Source organism: Calonectris borealis, chromosome 3 (genome assembly GCF_964195595.1).
Source record: "Calonectris borealis chromosome 3, bCalBor7.hap1.2, whole genome shotgun sequence".
Taxonomy (NCBI): Eukaryota; Metazoa; Chordata; class Aves; order Procellariiformes; family Procellariidae; genus Calonectris; species Calonectris borealis.
The window spans coordinates 1,901,854-1,922,750 of record NC_134314.1 but is presented as its reverse complement, the minus strand read 5'-3'; the positions used below and the strand labels follow the sequence as shown (position 1 = coordinate 1,922,750).

The 20,897-nt window shown below is 52.9% G+C and overlaps 1 protein-coding gene across 1 annotated transcript in view; it reads left to right on the top strand.

Annotated features, from left to right (window-relative positions):
- NCOA1 (nuclear receptor coactivator 1) overlaps window positions 1-20,897 on the top strand; it is a 185,381-nt gene that overhangs the window by 136,439 nt on the left and 28,045 nt on the right. The window contains exons 5-10 of the mRNA XM_075144789.1: window positions 10,320-10,414; window positions 14,445-14,622; window positions 16,334-16,513; window positions 18,433-18,528; window positions 19,395-19,535; window positions 20,419-20,566. Coding sequence (XP_075000890.1) covers window positions 10,320-10,414; window positions 14,445-14,622; window positions 16,334-16,513; window positions 18,433-18,528; window positions 19,395-19,535; window positions 20,419-20,566 — 838 coding nt within the window. The remainder of the gene's footprint in view (window positions 1-10,319; window positions 10,415-14,444; window positions 14,623-16,333; window positions 16,514-18,432; window positions 18,529-19,394; window positions 19,536-20,418; window positions 20,567-20,897) is intronic.

Genomic DNA, 20,897 nt, shown 5'->3' with positions numbered 1-20,897 from the left:
GTGGCTTCCCATACCACGTCGCTCCTTCTTCTCTGGGTGGCTTCCCATACCAAGTCGCTCCTTCTTCTCTAGGTAGCTTCCCATACCACGTGGCTTGCTCCTGCCCATCCCTGTCCCCCCAGGGGCATCTCATGGCCCAGAGCCACACTTGCACCTACTGACCACACTCACATACACGTGTTGCAGCCGCCCCTTGGTTCATTTACACTGCGCCACGAAGTCTGCCTTTACCTCCGACAGATCCCTTTGGCGTAGCAGAAAAAGCAAGTGGATCCCCTCAATAGCTGCAGATTGACAGCTCTCCCTTTGCAGCCGAGGAGAGACAGATGGGAGGCGCGAGAAAGTCGGGTTTGGAGGAGCGGGGCTGGGGCGGGGAGTGCCGCTCTGTGCATGGGAAGCGTCAGCTCCCCCCTCGCCGCGCTCCAGCTTTGCATTGTCTGCACGCTTTGGCAAGCGTCGCCTTGCCGGTGCAGTTCACATATTTGACGTGCCTGTGCGACTTGAGCAGAAAGCTGGTTTAACGGTTGACACGAGTGAATTTTTAATAGGAACTTCTCATGGACTGTAGCATGCAGCGTAGCAGGGCTTCAAGATGCTACATTCTGAGAAAAGACAGTCGGTCTAATTCTTTGCAAAATTAATTAAGTCGGATCGTTAAAACGGTGTTACGATGTATTTTATGCCTGCAGGAGGAGAATGAAGGCTATGCCAGGGCTGAATTAAAGTTGTAGGGGGGAGCTACATGTAGCCCTTTCTCATCTCTGCAGATTTGGCCGGGCGCAGTTGACACACTTTTTGAATGAATTACATTCTTCAGATTCGAGATAAAAGTTTTTTTCTCCCTTTATTCCTTCCCCCAGCAAGATGGAGATGTTCTACCTGCTTGATCGCGTCGACTATAAAAAAGTCTCAGCTCCTTATGCCTGTTCTCTCCTGTCAGCATTCAGCGCTCATTAATTTTGCATTCACTCAGCACCGTATAATTTTTCCTGACATTGTTCAGACAACCAGCCTTTTTTACTTAAGACATCTCGACACCATTAATGTTTAACTCTAAAAGGTGTGAAGACAGAAAGAAATACCCTTTTCCTTCTGTTTTGGTGGCAGTGCGCTTTGCTCTGCGCTCTTCGCCATTACACAAGGATTTTATCAGAAGCAGAAAAATAGAGTTTTCCATATAAACTTTGCCAAAGAAAGTGATGTTTGCGGGTCGGAGCAGGGACCGGTGTCTTGGATCTTAACCTGTACTCCTGGTGCTGTCGTACACTGATGGTGCACGATGCTCTTTGCCTTAGGGCATAGACAGATGTGCTCTTGCAGGTCCATCCGGAGTCCTTCAAGAGAGAACCACCAGTTGGTGAACCACCATGGTGTGCGAAAGCAGCATCGGTTGAAGCTAACCCCGGTGGCTTTTGGGTTGTGAGCGTTCATGTGGCATGTAACAGCATCTCAGTTCAGAAGATGTCAATGAGTTTCTTAATCCACTCCAGCAGGAGCTGCAGAAGCGTGTGTCGTTGTGCATCAGGTTTCTTCAGCTGGAAAATGGAGTGTTAATGGGGAGTAGTGTCTTGTCCATCCTCCCTGAGGTCCTCACTTAGAAGGATGTCACAGGTTGCCATTCAGTTGAGAGCGTGGTGGTTGGTTAGGACGCGGGCGACGCTGGAATATGTTCTTTGCAATTTATAGTAAGGGTCAAATGGGTTAAAACAAGGCTGTTGATTGATTTGCATTGTACAGTCCTGAGGAATTTGGTTGTGCCTGTTGCTGGGTAGATACATGTTTAAAAAATAAGAAAAAAAGTTTAAAAAAAACCCAACAAAATTCCTGCCCTCAAAATCCTTATCCTCTACATGGGAAAAAAGGGGAAGTACCAGTTGGAGGAGCAGCCAAAGCTGGGGAGCAGCCCGTAGCTACCTGGAAAGTTAATGTTGCTTGAGCTTGGGATCACCAGGCTGAAGACCTGATCTGGCATTGGTTTGTTGCCCACCAGGAGTGGCTGTTTCCCGGGGTTGGTTGTAGATGTGGTGGAGGTGGCTGTAGCCCTCCTGCTGACGGGAACTGCCATCAGCTCCGTGCGGTAAATTCCACTGAAGCGTCGTGGGATGTTGTCCTCGGTTTGAAATATTGGAGTTGAAAGGTTTTTTGGGCAAGTGGAAGGATAAGTCAAGCTGCCGGTCTGTTGTATCTTTTGCTCATGTGGCTTAAAAGCTACCTTGAAATCACTAATCTCGACATAAATGCAGTGTCCCACCTGCAAACCTCTGCTGGTGGATGAATAAGTCTGCGTGGTTTAGTCCTTTTATGATTTGATGTTTTATGCAGTGGTTGGAGAGGTTTGTACCTGCTGGGACGAGCCCTGCGCGTTAGTGAGACTTCCCAGTGCCGCTGTGGGTTGGTAAGGATGGGCGCTTGGGCTGCGGGCGGCACGGCAAATAGCTGCGAGAGCGTTAGATGGAGCCGCCGTCGTTGCTGGTAGAGCAGCGATGCTTGACTGACTGTTTTGGCTGCTTTTCCAGCCAGGCCACGAAAGAAGACGCTCGGTGAGACATGGGAGAGCGGCAGGACATCCCCGCTGTCCTGCCCTCCACCAATCTCTCTCCACCGCTGGCTCTGCTGAGGCAGCTGGAGTGGCCACCACCTTCGGTCCTCAATCCTCACCATCCAGGTGGGCACTAGAGCCCACTGTATACACCTCGAGGGCTTAGTTTCCTCCTTTGGCTGTGTGCCTGGCGAGATGTGTCCTCCTCTGCATGTACGTTGAGAGAGAGCAAAAGATGGTTGACTGCTGGTTGTGGAAGAGGGCTAGGGGTAACACCCCCAAAAAACCCAAAAATGAGACTCTATCTTATAACAGATATTTAAAATGGATCAGGCGAATCTCCTTTAAAAATGCCTTTTTCTCTGCTTTGGCTGGAAGGGGAGCATGAGGCGAGTAGCTCAGGTGGAAACATCTCCATCACAGATGTCCCATGCTCCCTGAGATGGATCTCACCCCAGTGTCCTGGCGCTCCAGCCTGGCGTTGCGGCACGCGGTTGGGGAGCACCTGGGGCTTGTCACCGGTAGCCCATCGCGACGGATGGTGTAAAGCAGGCGAGTGCAGGGCTCTGAAGGAGCCATGCTGATTTCTGAAAGCCAAGATCTGCTCTTCTATTTCTTGCACTGGTGTTTTCAAGCTCTGAATCTCACAGATTGTATTTTTCCACAGTTTTTTAAATTCATAGATCAGATAATTTCCTTCCTCCTACTAGAATAAAAAGTTATACAACCTAAGAGCTGTTGATTTCCATACAGTGTTTTAGAGGAATCTGGTATTTGTGGAAGTGAAGAAGGGAGGACGCTGGGCTGGGTTTTCTGCATCTGCCTCCGTGTGAATATGCTGACGTTAAATAGGTGGGCGTTGGGCAAATCTCAGCTTCCACAGCTTGAATTTTGGTTTAGAGTACCTCCAAAGAAGCCATCATTGCTGTGGTCCGAGCGTGTGCCCTATAGGCTACGTAGGATGGTCTTCCTTGGAAGTTGGCTTCATCCCCCAGTTGAGGTTGGATCTTCCTCCTCTTGTTGATCCCTAGGGCTGGGGAGGAGAACGCTTGGGCTTGCTGGGACTCAAGAGGAGGCTGAAGGTGAGCTCAGGACCACCACCACCAGCAGCAGCCAGAGATGCTTGGAGGCTTTCCCCCCACATGTCCCTAACCTGACAGATAGCCCTAGACATGTCTGCCTCTTTGGGTGCCATTTAAGAAACACAAAAGTGTTCCCATTTCTACGGCCCAGATCCCCTTACCTGCTGCTTTCCTATATCAATGCCGTTGGCTTTTTCTCCTCTTGCGGCTTTTTTAAACCAGTTTTTTCCTGTCCCGCTGGTCGGTGCATTCGGTGCACACCTTCTGCCAAGGAGTTTATTTTTATGGTAGTTTTTTTTCCTGTTGGGTTTACTGGACTGATGAACCTCGTAGTAAGCACTAATTAATGGCACAGCTTTCTGTCACGCTCTCGATCCGTGGGTGCACCGAGTCTGTTCCATCTGATTTTAATTAACTAAAAATCAAAGCTTCTCATTTGGGAAATTACAGATGTGGATTTTTTTGCCTCGCTCATCTTTTAAAAAGCAGATAGAGCAGATCCTGGCTGAGATCTGGGGGGTTCAGCCGGCACCGCCCTCGGTGAGGCTGCGGAGCTGTGCCGTGTGGGAGAGGGATGGGGAGCCGTCGTGTCCGGCGCTCCATCGTGTTTTCCAGGCGTCACGTCAACTTCTCCATCTTGCCCTGCGCTGTCATCCTTGGTACTCAGCGGGGTACCCGGCATGGTCTGGGAGAGGCTGCAAGTCCTCCTCGGTTGGACTTTTTGCCTTTGAGCTGTTGAATTTTTAAGAGAAAAGTCAAAACCCAAAGACTTTTTGGGCTTCTATCATGAGAAATGAAAAATGAACGTTGCCCATAGAAATCTTCGGTTGAAAAAGAGCCCTTGGAGAGCACGGGGCAGCATTTGGGACCCGGCCATCGTGCCCGCAACCATGGGGGCCTCTCCATGGGGGCTTCCTCGGGGAGCGGCAGTGAGCTTCTCACAACTCTAGGCAAAATGCAATATATTACAAAGTTTTGCGCTGGGCAAGTGGAAACAATTGTTCTGATTTTCTGTGTTCATGACGTTTCTCGACAAAATCCTGTTTTGAGTTTTTTATGTCCTGGTTTAGAAGACCCACGTGCAATATATTATTTTTCAGATATTCCTTTCCCCTTTCTGGGGGAAAAAAAGGCATTTCAGCTGCAAAATTTTAAATGAAGAGCAGAATCAGACAGCTTGTATTGACTGAATTAGAAAGTGCAGATGTAAGGGATGGAGAGAGAGGAGCGCTTGCCCTGGGTGCTACGGATGGAGCTCCGTCCGATGGAGCCTGCGGGGCCGGGGCTGACTTCCTGAGATGCAGCAGGTGGACATCAACACTGGACATCTTCCCTCCTCTACCTTCACCCCCTTCACCCCCATTTTCCTTCCCCTCCCACCTTCTGCTTTGGACTGGCTCTGAGAGACGTCCCCTGAGCCACCGACCCCCCTTCCCTGCGGTCCTGCCATCACTCTATTGGCACATCCTTGTTTCTCCAGCCCTTGGAGTGCAGGTGCTCTCCTGGCCACAGGGGTTTGTCATGTTTTGGGTAAAACATGGCATGTTTTGGATAAAACGCGATGAGTTAAGGCCTTTTTGGGGACTTTTCCCATCCTGTCCTCGAGCGCCGCGGTGGCTCCCACCCTGCGTGGCCTTGGTGTTGCTCCGGGGAAGGTCTCAGCTGGAGGAGGTCCCAGCTCCTCTCCAACACGTGTCTTTTCCCTGCCTCGGGTGCCTGATTTTCGCCGGGTACGGGGTGTCTGGTACAGAGGTCTGGAAGGGGAGAGAGGCAAGTGCAGGATCCTGGGGATGGTTTTGCTGTGCCCCGTGCCACCAAAAATGGTGGTAGAGAAAGAATAGAAGAGCTGCCAAAGGGGTGGAGGCAACTAAGGCGAACTAGGGAGGTTGGGGAAATAAAAAATAATAATGCAAAGAGGGAAAGGAGGTAAAGAAAGGGGAAAACACCACCTACACCTGTGTGGGCAGGGGGGTGGTGGCACCCACTTGCCAAAGCCACGTCCTTCAGCTTTGCTCCATGCGACGTGGTTTTGAGGCAGAGGGTCTGAGCCAGCTTTTAGGGGGTTACATACTGCACTGTCTCTTTTGGGGGAGCAGAAATAACATCCCAGGTGAGTCGTTTGCCTTTCCCATTTATGCTTTTGGCTTTGGGCTTTTGTTAACAAAACCAAGGACTTTGTGCATTGATGTTTTCTAAAATCAGAGCGGAAGATGATCTGAACAGGTCGGTTGCCCGTCCACACGCCTCGACTTGCCGGCATCCCCCCGCCTGGGCTGCACCCCACCGTTTCAGCAGCTTGCCATCCCACCGTCACCCCTCGCCTTGCCACGGGTGTTGCTTTTTCCTCCGCTCACCTCCCACCCCTTTTTTTGCCCCCCAGCATTGCTCCACGCCTTCCTTCCACTGTGCCGAGCCTGAGAGGAGCTGCACGCCGAGAGCAGCCTGGCCGGCAGCCCCGGACGCGGCTGGGTACCACCGGCCTGGGGGCCGGGGAGAGCAGCTCTCGGTGATGCAAAATCTGTTCCCATTGCCTTGTGCTGCTGGCCATCGCTTCCAGCGTCAGGGCATCCGAGCGTGGCATTCCTCTTCCAGTCCCGGTGTGCTTTAGCAGCATCCTCCATCCCTCGTCAGCCTTGCATCTTCCCCATCCCTTCTTCTAATCCTGCGAAGAATCAGCGGCTTCTAGCCAGGAGGCTCGTGTGGCTGCGAAATCGCGGGGCTGAGCTGGAAATGTCACCTCTGCCCGTGCCAAGCTTGGCTGCGTGGGGTTGGCACGGGACAAGATTGTTTTCAAAGTGACTGTGGTGGGCATCGGGTCCTGCACCCGCTGCACTATCGATGGTGTTGGGTGACCTGGTTATAACACACTTATCTCACGGTTCAAGTCCGCTGACCTGATATTTTTGGAGTGCCGAGGACCCTCTGGCTCCTATAGACTCCGGAGGCACCCAGACATCTCCTTGGATGTCAGAAAATTGGGGTGTGTTTTGAGGAATGCATTTAAAATAGCTCCTCTCTATGCTGCAAGAAAAAAAACGCTGCTTTAATCATGTTTGCAGCAATTAGGTTCCAATCGGGGCCGTCGGCGTGCCTGGCTTTTATTGCGAGATGGGGATTTACGGTGCCCGAGGCTGCCAGAGCCCCCGCAGCTGGATCCCGACAGCCTCAAACAGCAGCAGCACTGGGGCTCATGTTGCTCCCGTTGGTTTATTTTCATGTGGATTTGTCTGTCCGGCTTTATAATGAGATTATGAGCTTGGGGAACCGGGAATTTGCTCGGTGTTTGGCTGTGTCGAGCACAGGGGATGCCTGGCCCATGACCGATGCTCCCCGAGAGCATCAGCCTGTCACCGGCACAGCAGAGCCACCGCTGCAATTAATGCTGGAAAAAAAGAAAATTGAGATTAATGGGTTAAGGTGCAAACCAGGGGTTTGCTCGTAATATATTCCTCGGATGCTCGGGATGGAAAAGCTAAAGAGCTGCGTTTAAGCACAGTAACTGAAGTGCTTAGCCGGGATGCGCCGAGGCTTTGAAGGAGTTGGGCATCGCTGGGATGTGCCGCCCCGGAGAAGGTGAGCAGGAGCTTTAAGGGATCCGTCTGCTCCCGGATCCTGGTGCTGCAAAGGTGGGAAGGAGAAGGACTCGCACACGAGGGAGACGTGACGGTGTGTCCTTCTGCTGGTTAATCCTCCTGAATAACGGGCTTGGCGCTGGCAGATGAAACTATTTTGCTAAAGCAGGAGGAGGATCCCGCAGCCCAATTAAAGGATTAGAGCTGAAAGCCAGTGCATTGCCTCCGAGTGCATCAATTTATTAAGAGTAGGGAAAAAAAAAGCCATTTCTCATGCTGTGGTACCCGCCAGCTCCCACGGGTTTGGGTGCATGGGAAACTCTTCCATCCCTGGAAGGGATTTGGGTGTCTTCCTTGGGCGGGTGCTGCTCCTTCATGATTTAACCACGCAGCAGTGGGTGGGAGGCAGGCGTCGCTGCTCGGAGGCGGTTCGGGTGGGATGAACTCTGGTTTCTGCTTGAAACAGGGGAAGCTGCGGCCCATGGGGACGAGGTGAGCTGCCCAGGGGGGTCCGCAGCAGAACGCAGGGGTCAGGTATTTTAGGGTTGAAGTCGGACCGTTGCTTGAGCATCCGAAACCTGCGCGTGTGTGCTCGAAACGGGGCGTGCGTTGCCTGTTGTTTTCGGGGCTGTGCCAGCAGAGACGAAGACGCGACCTTTTTCGGTTGATTTATTTTCTAAAGAGAAAAGAGCCGCTGGGTGAGAGGGAAAGCAGAGGCAGAGATTACCCGATAAATCACCGGGGGAAGCTGGCGGCCACCTCTGCAAGAGCAAGCGTTGAGCAAATGCTCTTCCAAGCTCGCTCCTCTCGGAGCTGCTTTAGGAGCAATGCACAGGATGAAGGACAAAGTCAGGAAAGAGAAACTGTGAGCTTGAAGACAGATAAAGCCCTGGGAGGACCCAGGGGTGAAGAGTTTCAAGTGATGCATCTGTACGTTTTGCAAATGCGATTTGATGCTGAGTAATAAACCTTGCATCCGATGTGCTGCAAAACGGCAAATGCAATTTAGCTTTCGCTTACAGAGAAGTCGGGCGACCGGCTTCCTTGGTGCTGGGATGATCAGCAATGAAGACCAGGGTCAAGAGAGATGAGCAGTGAACCTCCAGCAGTCCTAGAAACCTCTTGGCTTGCACTTTCGGCCTTGCTTGACGGATATTTATCCCGAGAAAACGTCTCTTGCCCTCTGGGAATGGACTGACATAGGCTGGGCAGAGCTCTTTCCTCAGCCTGCTGTGTTGATACACATATACATTTGATTGATAAACATGTATTTATTGATGCACATGAGGGTTTCCAGGTCCTACCCAAGGCCCTGTGGGTTGAGGAGCCTTTTCCCTTGTCCTGTTGTGCAATAAAGTTCACAACTTGCTGCCATCCCTCTTAGAACCAGTTCGGGCAATTTTCTTCCTCCAGCTCCCAGCACCGCCCACGTGTTTGGTCCTTGGGATTTTTCTGAGTATCCCTTTGGTTTTCCGGCAAACCCTGGGATGTTATTCCTGCTGTGTGGGGAAGCGCAGCCTGCAAGGATGGGGCTGCATCCCCCCGGACCACGCACGTTGTCCACAAATCACCAGCTGCATCCTGGCCCCAGCGTCTTTCTTTATACTAACAATTAACAGTTATACAGAAAGAGCACGGCTTAATTTTCAGTTACTAGGCTGCATTTGTGGTTCTGGTACCTGGGAAAACCGTGTAAATGGTGTAAAATTAATAGAGGACCAAGTTTCAAGTCATTTTTGGGTTAGCCACAGAGAGTCTTTTTCATTTTTAATCAAAACCTGTATCAAAGCCGCCCGTGTGAGCCTGGACCGAGGATGCTTCAGGACTCCTGTGCTGTTTCACGTAGTGCGCGACTGATAATTTCCTTTGCCCGTGCCAACGGGCACCGACGTGCTGTGGGTAATACCCTGCCCCTCCGGCCGTCCCCAGGAGCTGGAGTTTTTGCATTTCAGAGCTAAACATCGCTGAGGCAAAAAGCACCTGCAGTCGGAGACATCCCTGCTTTCCCCTTGCTAAGTGGTGCCCGATCAACGAAGCAGGTATCCTCTCCATCAAGATTTAGCTCCCACTTGCCTCTTTCTGCTCTTATTCCGCCCAAACCGTGACATTAAACAGTAATTAATCTCCTTTTTGCTAATACATCTATAGCCCCAGACGTGCCGGGCTGGGGCTTGCACTGCCAGCCTCCCGAGTCGCTCCCAGCCACGAGGGTTTATTTTCAACTGTGGAGACAGGGATGCTGCTCTCCCCATCCTTCCCGGATTGCATCCAGCTAAGGGACTTTCCCAGCTCTCCCAGGGGAAAACAGTCATGGATATGGAGGAGCAAAGCAGCCCTGCAAACGCCAGCGGCATCGTGGCTCACTTGCCCGTGATCGCTGGCTTTATCACATCCCACTTGCCACCCGCCTTTCGCTGCTGGATTTATCCTGAATTCCTCGGAGTAGCTGCACGATGTGGCTAGCACCTTTTGGGGGAGTGCGAGATAAATAACAGGGCCTTCTCTCCGGGTTTTTTGGGTCGTTTTTTTTCCCAAAGGGATTATTCAGCAATACAGCGTGAGAGTTTCTGGCTGGGCTCCTCCAGCAGCATCGCCCGCTCCGTGTCGGATGCTCTCCTCCCGTCCCCAGCCCCGCTGGCTCCCGGCTGACCGGCATCCGGGGCGCTCCCTGCACATCGGTGGTAGGAGCTGCTTTTTCTTCTCCGGCTGGATTCCTTTGGCACAGCCCGTTCTCCATTAATTTCTCTCAGCAGTTATTTCGTAAAGTGTTGTCCGAAAAGTTCCAGATCAAATACTGTAGCTCGCGCTAAACTGGATATAGCGTTTCCTTTTCAAAATGTTGATTTTGGATGCCTCTTTCTGCAGGCTTCTGCTTAAGACGTTCCTTCCTGCTAGCAGTAGGTTGTGATCTAATTAGTGCCTTTATTTTATAATAATTAATAAATAATTAGAAATGACATTTTATCTTCACAGGACTGAGAGGTGAAATGAAAATGCTGGAGTCTTTTGGTGCACATCATTCATTGTCTGTATGACAAGCGGTCAATATTTTGTTTATTATTGGTAATAATTCAGTAGTAAAATGACGGTTCTTTTGGCTGAAACGTCCCTTTTCCTTTGCTACAGAGAAAGCAGCTGATGATGAAGTCCAGAAGTCCGACATCTCGTCCAGCAGCCAAGGGGTGATTGAGAAGGAGTCTCTGGGACCTCTTCTTCTGGAGGTAGGTGCTAAAATGTTCTTGCTGATGCTGCCAGGCTCCCGCTACCGCCCAAGGCAAAGCAGCGCACCAGGAAAGTGAAATACAGAGGAGGAAGGCAACGGGGACGTAGTTGGGATGCTCTAAGCCCAACCATGTCCCTGGCCTAAGTTACAGGTAAACTGATCTTCGTCCGTCGCTTCAGCAAATGGTTTGGAAAGCGAATCTTAACCAAGCTTGATGGAGCTTGGACTTGGTTAAGTCGAAGCTGTTCTGGGTAGCTTCTTAATATCAGCATTAAAATATTGAGTTGCTTCTAAGTGTGGATTAAATTGAGCCCCCGTCCTCATTTGGAGGTGAGTTTAGGTAGTGTGGATGGATGGTTTTCAAGGTATTTGAATCCCCCTGTCCTCTGAAAAACAGGGAGGGACGAGGAGGGCGCTCCGCGTTTCTGGTGGTATCAGTAAATCAGAAATAATCCTGTCTCAGGAGGAAGGTCAGAGTTGGGTCTGATGGGACCATCTTGTATGGAGAAGGTTATTATATGAGGGTTATTATATTATATCACAGGCCCCAGACATAAACTTCAAATCCTAAATCCTTCAGCTGGTAATTTCACAGGGGGTGGCTGGGGCTGGGGGCTTCCTCCCTGGGGATGGCCAGCACCATCCCGCAGCCGCCTTCTTGCATTGAAACCACCTGATAAAATTACGCATTCAAAGTTCAAAAGGAAGCAACATCCTCATCTGATTCATTTAATTAACTGTAAGAGCATAATTGCTGACATGACACAGTCCAGCGATTTACTCGGAGGTTTCCGTTGGGAGCCCAATAGCTGGGAGGTGAAATGTGGCATCGTTTTTGAGACAGAAAGCCAGCCTGGGTTTCAGGATTCCTAGGGAGAGAGGCTCTCCCCAGCCACATTTTTGGCCTCTTCTGGATCTCCGAAAGATTCCCAAAGGCCATGGGGAGCCCTCCTGCGCTGCGATGCATGCTTTTCCAGACCTGCTTAATCCCTCCCCGTACCACACTGCTCTCCCCTGAGCCCTGGAGTAAAGGTGTCAAAATTAATAACGCTCTGCAAGAGGTGACTCTGCAGACAGAGGAGTTAATGCAAAAGGGATGGGATGCATCGAATGAAGGGTCTGACTTGTGGAAAGGATGGAAAATGGCTGCTGGAAGCACGTGGATGGAGTTAATGGGGAGTTGGCATCTTGGCTGAAGAGGTGCTCAGTCTAACAGAGGCAAAAATGCAGAAGGGGCTTAGAAATTAGGCTGGGAATGGCACTTGGGTTTTGAGGAGTGCGTTGGGTGCTAGAAACAGGCATGGGAATATAAAGTGATGCGGGAGGAGAAGGCAGATCCTCAACAAAACCCCGGTATTTGGGTTATATTGGTGAAGGCATCCTACGAGAGCAATGGCAGAGCAAAGAAAACCGTGAGAGAGAGCAGTGTCCGTCCATCCGCAGTAAATCCATGTATTTCACCGTGTGGTGTTGGGAAGGTGCCTTTACATTGCTTAAATGATGAACGTGGGGCCAGCCGGTCACCAGAGCATCATTCAGCCGGAGTCGATCCCCTCGTGTCCGTGTCCATGTCCACACGTGGGAATAGGTGGCTCGCTGTGGCTTGGAGGTGGCCAGTCCCTTGGGTGATGGGGAGCAGAGTGCCTCAGGGCAAAGCGGGGACAGCAGCACGTCGGTAATAGAAATAGCCCTGGAAAAAACCTGAGGTCATCATAAAAAAAGGAAATTAATTAAATCAGCTAGCTCATGACTAAAAATCACCCTCGGTGCTTGGGGCGGGTATCGATGCATCCTTTCTGCGTGAAGGAATGCAGAGGTGCGTTACTGCTCAGTCGATGCCGCTTTGTAAACAACCTACCCTGTATTATTTGATTTAAAATCCATGTTTAGATTACAGTTATTATCTATACAGGCTGAGGAATAATTTCCTAATTGGCCTCCTCTCATGTGAAGCCCATGCGCTTGAGATGCTGACCCTGACCCGGTGCCCGTGCTACGGGGCATCCGTGGCTGCGTGAAGCACTTTGAGGATGCTAAGCCCTTACCATGCTGAGTTTATTTTCCATGTGGATTGACGGTGAGAAGCAATTAGTGGTTTCACTGGTCCCCAAGCAATCCGCAGCCTCCCGTGCCTAAAAACATTCCCCAAATGACTTCCAGCTGCTTCTGGGTGCCCTGGGCTCAGGCGGGGTTTTCAAACCTGGAAAGGCAGAGGTAAAAAGGGCTGTTAAAAAGCATCTTGTTCATTTTTAGGAAAGTTTTTTGCCTCTTGACCTGTTGTTTGGGCTTGACTTCCATAAGCAATTGTGCTGATAAAGTAATTTAATATTTAAACCGTGGATAAATGCCCAGTGTTGCTGCTGGAGGAATGGGAGCTACAGGGGAGGCGTGCAAGCTGGGTCCCCGCCGGCTGCTGCCTCGGAGCTCCCCTGCCCCTTCCCTGCTCCCCCGGCCCCCCAAAATCAGCATCACCTGGGGAGAAGGGTCCAGGTGGGTTTACCATCCAGCCTGGGTCTGTTTTTTGGGCACCCGAAGTGCAAAGGCTGGTTGTCTTGGAAACAGCTGGGAATAAGGAAAATTGCAGCTGATCTGCCAGAACCATTTTGACAAAAGATTTCTTTCTTTTTTTTTTTCTTTTTTTTAAATGCTTCCTGCTTCTTGTACTTAACGTTGCTCTACAGCAAAAACTGCTTTTTAGAAACTGGATTAAATAAAGCCTGGACACCCTCCGTCAGAGTAACTCTCTGCTGGCACGGGCAAGCAGGAGGATGGGGAGGAGATGGCGATGCCGTGGGTACCAATTTTTGGGCATCACGAGTTTCTCCTGTCCCTGCACCATCTCCCACTCCGGGATATGGTCAGATCTAGTTGCAGGATCACGGTCCACCAGAGCTTGCTGTGGATGAGCAGGAAAGGTAGGAGTTAGACTCCAGGAAAACGAAATCCTGCCTGGATGAAACATTTTAGGTGATGCATGCTTGGAAGACTGTAAATCAGCAATCAGCCTTCTCAAGGGCTTCTTACAAAAGCACTGGGCTCTGCAGCTCGCAGCTTATTTCGTAGCACCAGAAAGCGTTACCCCCCCGTACCACGGCAGTGAATTAAAAACCTTGATGGTGTCCTCGTCAAAATAAGCAGAAGATCTCGCCGTGATTGGGTCTGGGTCACGCTTGTGCTCCTCCGTTGGATTGCAGGGCTGAATTTGCCACTTGCATTCTAAAGGCATGAAAACCCCCCTGTTGTTCTGCAAGCCGCAAAGGCTCTGTCATTCTTGGGCTGTAAGGCCAACCGTGTCCCGGGCTGCACCACCAGCAGCGTGGCCGGCAGGGCGAGGGAGGGGATTCTGCCCCTCTGCTCTGCTCTGGTGAGACCCCCCTGCAGGGCTGCGTCCAGCTCGGGGGTCCTCAGCACAGGACAGACAGGGACCTGTGGGAGCGGGTCCAGAGGAGGCCACCAAAACGATCAGGGGGTGGAACAGCTCTGCCATGAGGACAGGCTGAGAGAGTGGGGGTTGTTCAGCCTGGGGAAGAGAAGGCTCCGGGGAGACCTTATTGCGGCCTTTCAGTGCTTAAAGGGGCTTATCAGAAAGGTGGGGACAGACTTTTTAGCAGGGCCTGTCGCGACAGGACAAGGGGGAAGGGTTTTAAACTAAAAGAGGGGAGATCCAGACCAGATAGAAGGAAGGAATGTTTTACACCGAGGGTGGTGAAACCCTGGCAGAGGTTGCCCAGAGAGGTGGTGGATGCCCCATCCCTGGGAACATCCAAGGTCAGGTTGGACGGGGCTCTGAGCAACCTGGTCTGGTTGAAGATGTCCCTGTCCATGGCAGGGGGGGTTGCACTAGATGACCTTTAAAGGTTCCTTCCCACCCAAACCAGCCTATGATTCTATGTGTTTAAGCAAATAATATAGAGTGGGGATGAAGCCAAGGTGCAAGAGGCAGAGGAAGGTTGCCCATGGTCACCGAGCATCCTGACCTGCTCTGGGACCCATTGCCCACATGCCGCCCGGCTTTATTCCCCTTACAGGCTTTGGACGGCTTCTTCTTCGTTGTGAACCGCGAAGGGAGGATCGTCTTCGTCTCCGAGAACGTGACCAGCTACCTGGGTTATAACCAGGAGGAGCTCATGAACACCAGTGTCTACAGCATCCTGCACGTGGGGGATCACGCCGAGTTCGTCAAGAACTTGTTGCCGAAGTCTCTAGGTAAGAAAACCCTTGAGGTGGGTTTTTTTTAATCGGTGCTTGGAGAGCGCTGTCGAAAATGCCGTTGCATCTTCAGTGATGCTGGCCTTATATTGTTTTTTATATCTATTATTTATATATATTATTATTTTTTGTATTGTTTACTGTGAAATTCAGAGATATACCCAGGGCAGGTAATAATCCGTAAACCTTTGCCTAGTGAAATACATCCTACCAGTGAGATATCAATATTAGATTTTTGAGTAAATAGCTGGTGGATGACAATATTCAAGTCATCTTCCCTTTGTCTTTCTCTACTAAGAAAACCTTTGCCTGCGACTTTGGCTTGTGGATGGGAAGAACCGACTCGTCTGCCCCAAGTGAGGGCACACGTAGGAGCTTTAGGGAAATGAGGAGGAGGATTTCAAGGTGTTGATTTGGGGGACTGAGCCTGTTCGCTTATCCCAGTTCATTTAGGACGTCCTCCCAGCTGGAGGAGGGTTGTCCCCAGCTGGTTGCAGAGCCCCAGTATCTGGCATGGGGATGTGCCGCACCTTGGGGTGCGAGAAGAGGTCATGGTGCAAGGGGTGAGCTGACGGTGGTCCCCTACACTGGGGAAGACAGTTGCGAGGGTGGGAGGAAGCATCGTGTGATGAAGGCACTTGCGGGGTGTTGGAAGCAACCGAAGCAGAAGGTTTTATTCGTTGACTGGAGACGAGCATCCTCCGGGTGGCTGACGTGGGTGGGACATCACTGATCCCTCGTCCACTCACACCTTTGGAGAAACTCAAGAGAAGATGAACCTTTTCCAAGTAGCTTGACTTAAAAACAGGGGTTTTTTTTAAATTCACACTTGTCTTCCTTCTGGGTGAATACAATGATGTCTTAAACCACCTAAATCTATGGGCCCTCATCAGATTGAGCCTACAGAGGTTCAGGCATCGTCTTTTCCCTGTGGTTACCCAGCTTCAGGCAGTGTATTTTGTCTTTCCTTGGGTGTTACAAGCCCCTCAGCCCTTCTTGTAGATCAGGTTGCATGAAAACTTGATAATCTGCTGGTGGCAAAATCACTTGGACTGAATACGGATATCCACGAAGAAGTTGTAGGGGGTTAACAAAATCTTTCAACTGCTGCCCAGAGGTTTTTGGAAAAAAGCCAGGTAATAATAGAAAAAAAGCAAAGGTTTTTGCTGCTGCAGTACCAGAAGATCTCTGGCTTACCCCAGAAATGGGCAAAATAAAAATTCATTTCTATGGAGATGCTCAGCTGGACTTGCTGGAGAAGTCCCGGGAGCGTTGCTTCGGGGGGATTTCAAGTACCATAGCAAGAGGCAGGAGCCCTCCCAAGCTGTGGAAGTGACTCAGAGACCCCGTGCCTCAGTTTCCCTGCCCGTAAGATAGAGATGAGAAAACCTACCAGCGATGTAAGGAGCAATTAATAAATGTTAGCGCAATGACTCTCACAATGACGTGCTGATCTCAGTTGGGGTTGTAGGTGCTCTTACGGCCTGGCTGGCACCGTGAGTCTGGGCACGGGGTCTTCAGTAGGTCCGAAGGAGCCCCGGGGGCTCTGCTCTCAGCTTGCCCCTGACCTGGGCAGCGAGCTGGTTTCTTCCCCCATGTCGGCACTTTTCCTTCTATCCCCTCATCCCAGGGGTTCTCGGGCAGTCGGGGGGGATGTGTGCACAGTGCAGCTCCTAACTACCCCTCTTCTCCTTTCTCCATCCCCCAGTAAATGGAGTTCCTTGGCCTCAAGAAGCGACCAGGCGTAACAGCCATACCTTCAGCTGCAGGATGCTGATCCGGCCGCCCGACGAGCCGGGCGCGGAGAACCAGGAGGCTCGTCAGCGCTACGAGGTGATGCAGTGCTTCACCGTCTCCCAGCCCAAGTCCTTCAAGGAGGAAGGAGAAGGTAGGAGAGAGCATCCTCTGCTTCTGACCATGCGTTTGGGCAGGGCAGGCAGGAGGAGTGGGGTGGGGGTGGCAGGGCAGGAGGAGGAGTGGGGTGGGGATGGCAGGGCAGGAGGAGGAGTGGGGTGGGGGTGGCAGGGCAGGCAGGAGGAGTGGGGTGGGGGTGGCAGGGCAGGAGGAGGAGTGGGGTGGGGATGGCAGGGCAGGAGGAGGAGTGGGGTGGGGGAGGCAGGGCAGGAGGAGGAGTGGGGTGGGGGTGGCAGGGCAGGAGGAGGAGTGGGGTGGGGGTGGCAGGGCAGGCAGGAGGAGTGGGGTGGGGATGGCAGGGCAGGAGGAGGAGTGGGGTGGTGATGGCAGGGCAGGCAGGAGGAGTGGGGTGGGGGTGGCAGGGCAGGAGGAGGAGTGGGGTGGTGATGGCAGGGCAGGCAGGAGGAGTGGGGTGGGGATGGCAGGGCAGGCAGGCAGGAGGAGTGGGGTGGGGGTGGCAGGGCAGGCAGGAGGAGTGGGGTGGGGATGGCAGGGCAGGAGGAGGAGTGGGGTGGGGGTGGCAGGGCAGGAGGAGGAGTGGGGTGGGGGTGGCAGGGCAGGCAGGAGGAGTGGGGTGGGGATGGCAGGGCAGGAGGAGGAGTGGGGTGGTGATGGCAGGGCAGGCAGGAGGAGTGGGGTGGGGGTGGCAGGGCAGGAGGAGGAGTGGGGTGGGGGTGGCAGGGCAGGCAGGAGGAGTGGGGTGGGGATGGCAGGGCAGGCAGGAGGAGTGGGGTGGGGATGGCAGGGCAGGCAGGAGGAGGAGTGGGGTGGGGATGGCAGGGCAGGCAGGAGGAGGAGTGGGGTGGGGATGGCAGGGCAGGCAGGCAGGAGGAGTGGGGTGGGGGTGGCAGGGCAGGCAGGAGGAGTGGGGTGGGGATGGCAGGGCAGGCAGGCAGGAGGAGTGGGGTGGGGATGGCAGGGCAGGCAGGAGGAGTGGGGTGGGGGTGGCAGGGCAGGCAGGAGGAGTGGGGTGGGGGTGGCAGGGCAGGCAGGCAGGAGGAGTGGGGTGGGGGTGGCAGGGCAGGCAGGAGGAGGACCAGCCACCACCCCGCAGAGCTGCCTGGGGGGGTGGTTATTCCTGGCCTGGCACAGACGGTGCCCGGCGTGAGGGACAGCCCGGGGGAGATGCCTGAATTTCGCTGCTGGATTCTCGCTCTCCCTTTGCCCTGCGCCGATGCCCTCCAGCCATCCCAGCTTCCCGGGCTCTCCAGAGCTGCCTCTGGGACTGCTTGCAGTCGGTATTCCTTAAGGAAGGAGCAATATTTTATTGCTCACCAAAGCCCGTTGGCTGCAGGACCTTCCCGGTGAGTGACACGGGTGCCCAACACCCCACCTTGTGCCTTCACCGCTGCCAGACCACGGTGCTGCCCGCACGTTTTTGGGCTGAATTGGCTGCCCCCAGGCAGATCTCTGCCCGGGGACTCGGGACAGGCAGGGTTCCCTCGGCGCCGTGGGGGCCGTTGCTTTCCTGCAAGTGCCCTAACTCTCCTTTCGGTTCTTGCAGCTATTATTTTCCAGCACATTAGCTGGATTAATCCATTGCGGTTTACACAGGAGATCATGACTGGAAGGAATAAATTATGGTATTTTATGACCAAATACTTTGCCTGAAGCCGACAGTTGCTGGCTTTTAATGCTGACTTTTATTGTACGATACTGCCAGATCCGAAAAGCCTTTACAATTAATTTCTCCAATCACTGGAAACCTCTTTTCCAGCAAACTTTATAGAGTTTAGAAAGAGCTGTGGGATTGCTCGAGGTAAACACTTCCAGGGCAGGACGTGGCGATCAAGCCCAGCAGTGGTATTTTAATTAAAATTCGGAATTGCAAGTGGTGGTTGTAACGTCTGATTTTCATGTTCCCGGTGCCTTCTCCTTCTCCTGCTTTGGCAGATTTCCAGTCGTGTCTGATATGCATCGCAAGACGATTACCTCGACCGGCAGCCGTCACCCCTTCTGAATCCTTCGTGACCAAGCAAGACACCACAGGTAACGGCCCAGCGATGCCGGGGAGTCCTGGCTCTGGAGGAGTTGTTGTCCCTGGGGGGGAGAGGCCAGCCGTGCAGAGCAGGACCCCATAGCAGGAGCGTGGTCCTGTCCTTTGCAAGTGGCAGCGCTGCCTGCTAGGACCGATGTGGTCGACACCTCCACTGGAGGCCCCTCAGCTGAGTTCACACCTCAGCTGGTCTGATACACCAGACCCATGCCCTGCACGCAGCCCCTCCCTGCTGCCTTGGATTTCGGGGGCTGTTGCGGTTGCTGATTGATGGGAACGAAACAGTCGTCACCTTTCAGATTCGGGTTTGCTCTCGGCCAAGTATTGCTTTCTAGGCATTCTGGTGACCTTCTTTCTGGTAGTTAATCACCACCCTGGACTTCCCTGCAGCCTGAAAATCCTTAATGAATGTTTCCTCTGCTCGCTGCTTCCTGCCCATGGCTGTAAAACAGCCAGCAAAGCTGCCTGGTGTTTCATGTCGAGGGAGAAAGCAGGCGGCAGGTCCTGCTTGGAGGGCCCTTGGATGTGGGCAAGGTGGCTGGCAGGGTGTCCCACCGGGTGAGGGTGTGAACCTGGGGACCCCGGCCCTGGAACGGTGAGGGTCCCTTCGCACGAAGGGGCTTCTTGTTGGGTTTTGTGTCCTCTTCAGCTGGCCAAGGTGTGTGTAGAGGTTGGTGCACGCTCCAGAGCAAACCCCTTGAACCTCCACCTCCTTCTGGAGGACATCCTCGTGTGCTCCTGCCACTGCTGCCTGGCGCCAAATAGGACATGGCTTCATTTTCCACATCCACAGACCTATTTGTGCTGCGGGACTTCTCATGCTGTGCTTGAGTAAGGTGGCTTCTCTCTCTCCGCCCAGGTAAAATCATCTCCATTGACACCAGTTCCCTGAGAGCTGCCGGCAGGACGGGCTGGGAGGATTTGGTGCGGAAATGCATCTACGCTTTCTTCCAGCCTCAGGGCAGAGAGCCATCTTACGCCAAACAGCTCTTTCAAGAAGGTAACGGGCTCCTCTTCCCGGCTGGCGCGCTCCTGCTGGGCAAGGAGAAGCTGGAGCACGGTCCTCCTTGCTGGATAAATGCTTTCTGGAAAAATAAATGCTGCAATAATAATCACAAAGTGCCAAAGGGAGAGGGGAAAGGGCTGAGTGACGCTGGAGGACTCCTCCAGCCGGGAGGTTCCCCCTCACCCTTCAGGAAATACAGAATTGAGACAAATATGAGCTAAATACGATTAATTTAATTTTTTTTTCCTGCGTCACCTGCAAATGCCATCCCCGGTGTCTAAGCAGAAGAAACGGAAGCTCTTCTGTGAGCATCTTTGCTCTGTCGGCTCTTTCATGACCATCTTTTGCTGTGTCGGCTCTTTGATGAGCATCTTTTCTGTGGCAGCGAGGATGCTCAGGACAGGGATGTGGGGAGGGCAGGACGTAGGAGCAGGAGGTCACTGAGCCTCCGGAGAGCTGTAGCTCTGCCAGGGTTGCAGCAGCAGCGTCCTGCTGCACCTTCCCAGCCTGGCCGGGGTTCATCAGCTTGTACGTTGTACGCTGGCGGTTGAGCGATTGCCCCTTCAGGAGCTCTGAGCACCCAAGGACGGTGCTGGATGGATTTAGATTTACCCGCTGCAGGACACGGGTTCGGAGCTGGAGGAGCAGCTGGGAGGATTTCTGGGCCACCGTGGTTGTTCATAACCCTCGTATTTTCTGGGTCTACGGGGTTAGCCAACATGCAGCCTGTGGTTTTGTTTGCTAGCAAGGTGGTTGTCCCAGACAGGTTCTCCCTCTCCTCTGCTCCTTCCATCCTCCTCCTGGTGCTTGTAGGGTGTTGTGGGTTCTGGCTTGAGTTTCTAAGCGGGGTTCTTGTGTTTCTGGTTGTCTCCTTCAGTGATGACACGCGGCACGGCCTTCAGCCCCTCCTATCGATTCACCTTGAGCGACGGCACAGTGCTTAGTGCCCACACCAAGTGCAAGCTCTGCTACCCCTCCAGCCCGGAGATGCAGCCCTTCATCATGGGCATCCACGTCATCGACAGGTACGTCCCCACCCCGCCGCTACCGAGCCGTGCCAGCGCCTGACTGGGCGATCCGGGAATCCAAGTGCCTGTTCCCTACAGCGGAAGGAGGATCCACTGGTGGTCTATGATGCTGGTTTGGAGGTGTGATCCCCATGAGGAATCTGAGGCTGAGGGCCAGCGGTGACAGCAGCTCTGTTGCTCTTGATTATTCTTGTTTTGCAAAGAGGTGGCCCCGGGAGTTCAGGTGGAGGTTTATAGACGTGCTTCAGGTTTCTGCCTTGCCCTGGAGAACTTAAAATATTTGAGGAGGCAGAGGCTCTGAGAAGCTGGCAGGACAGGGAGAGGTGAG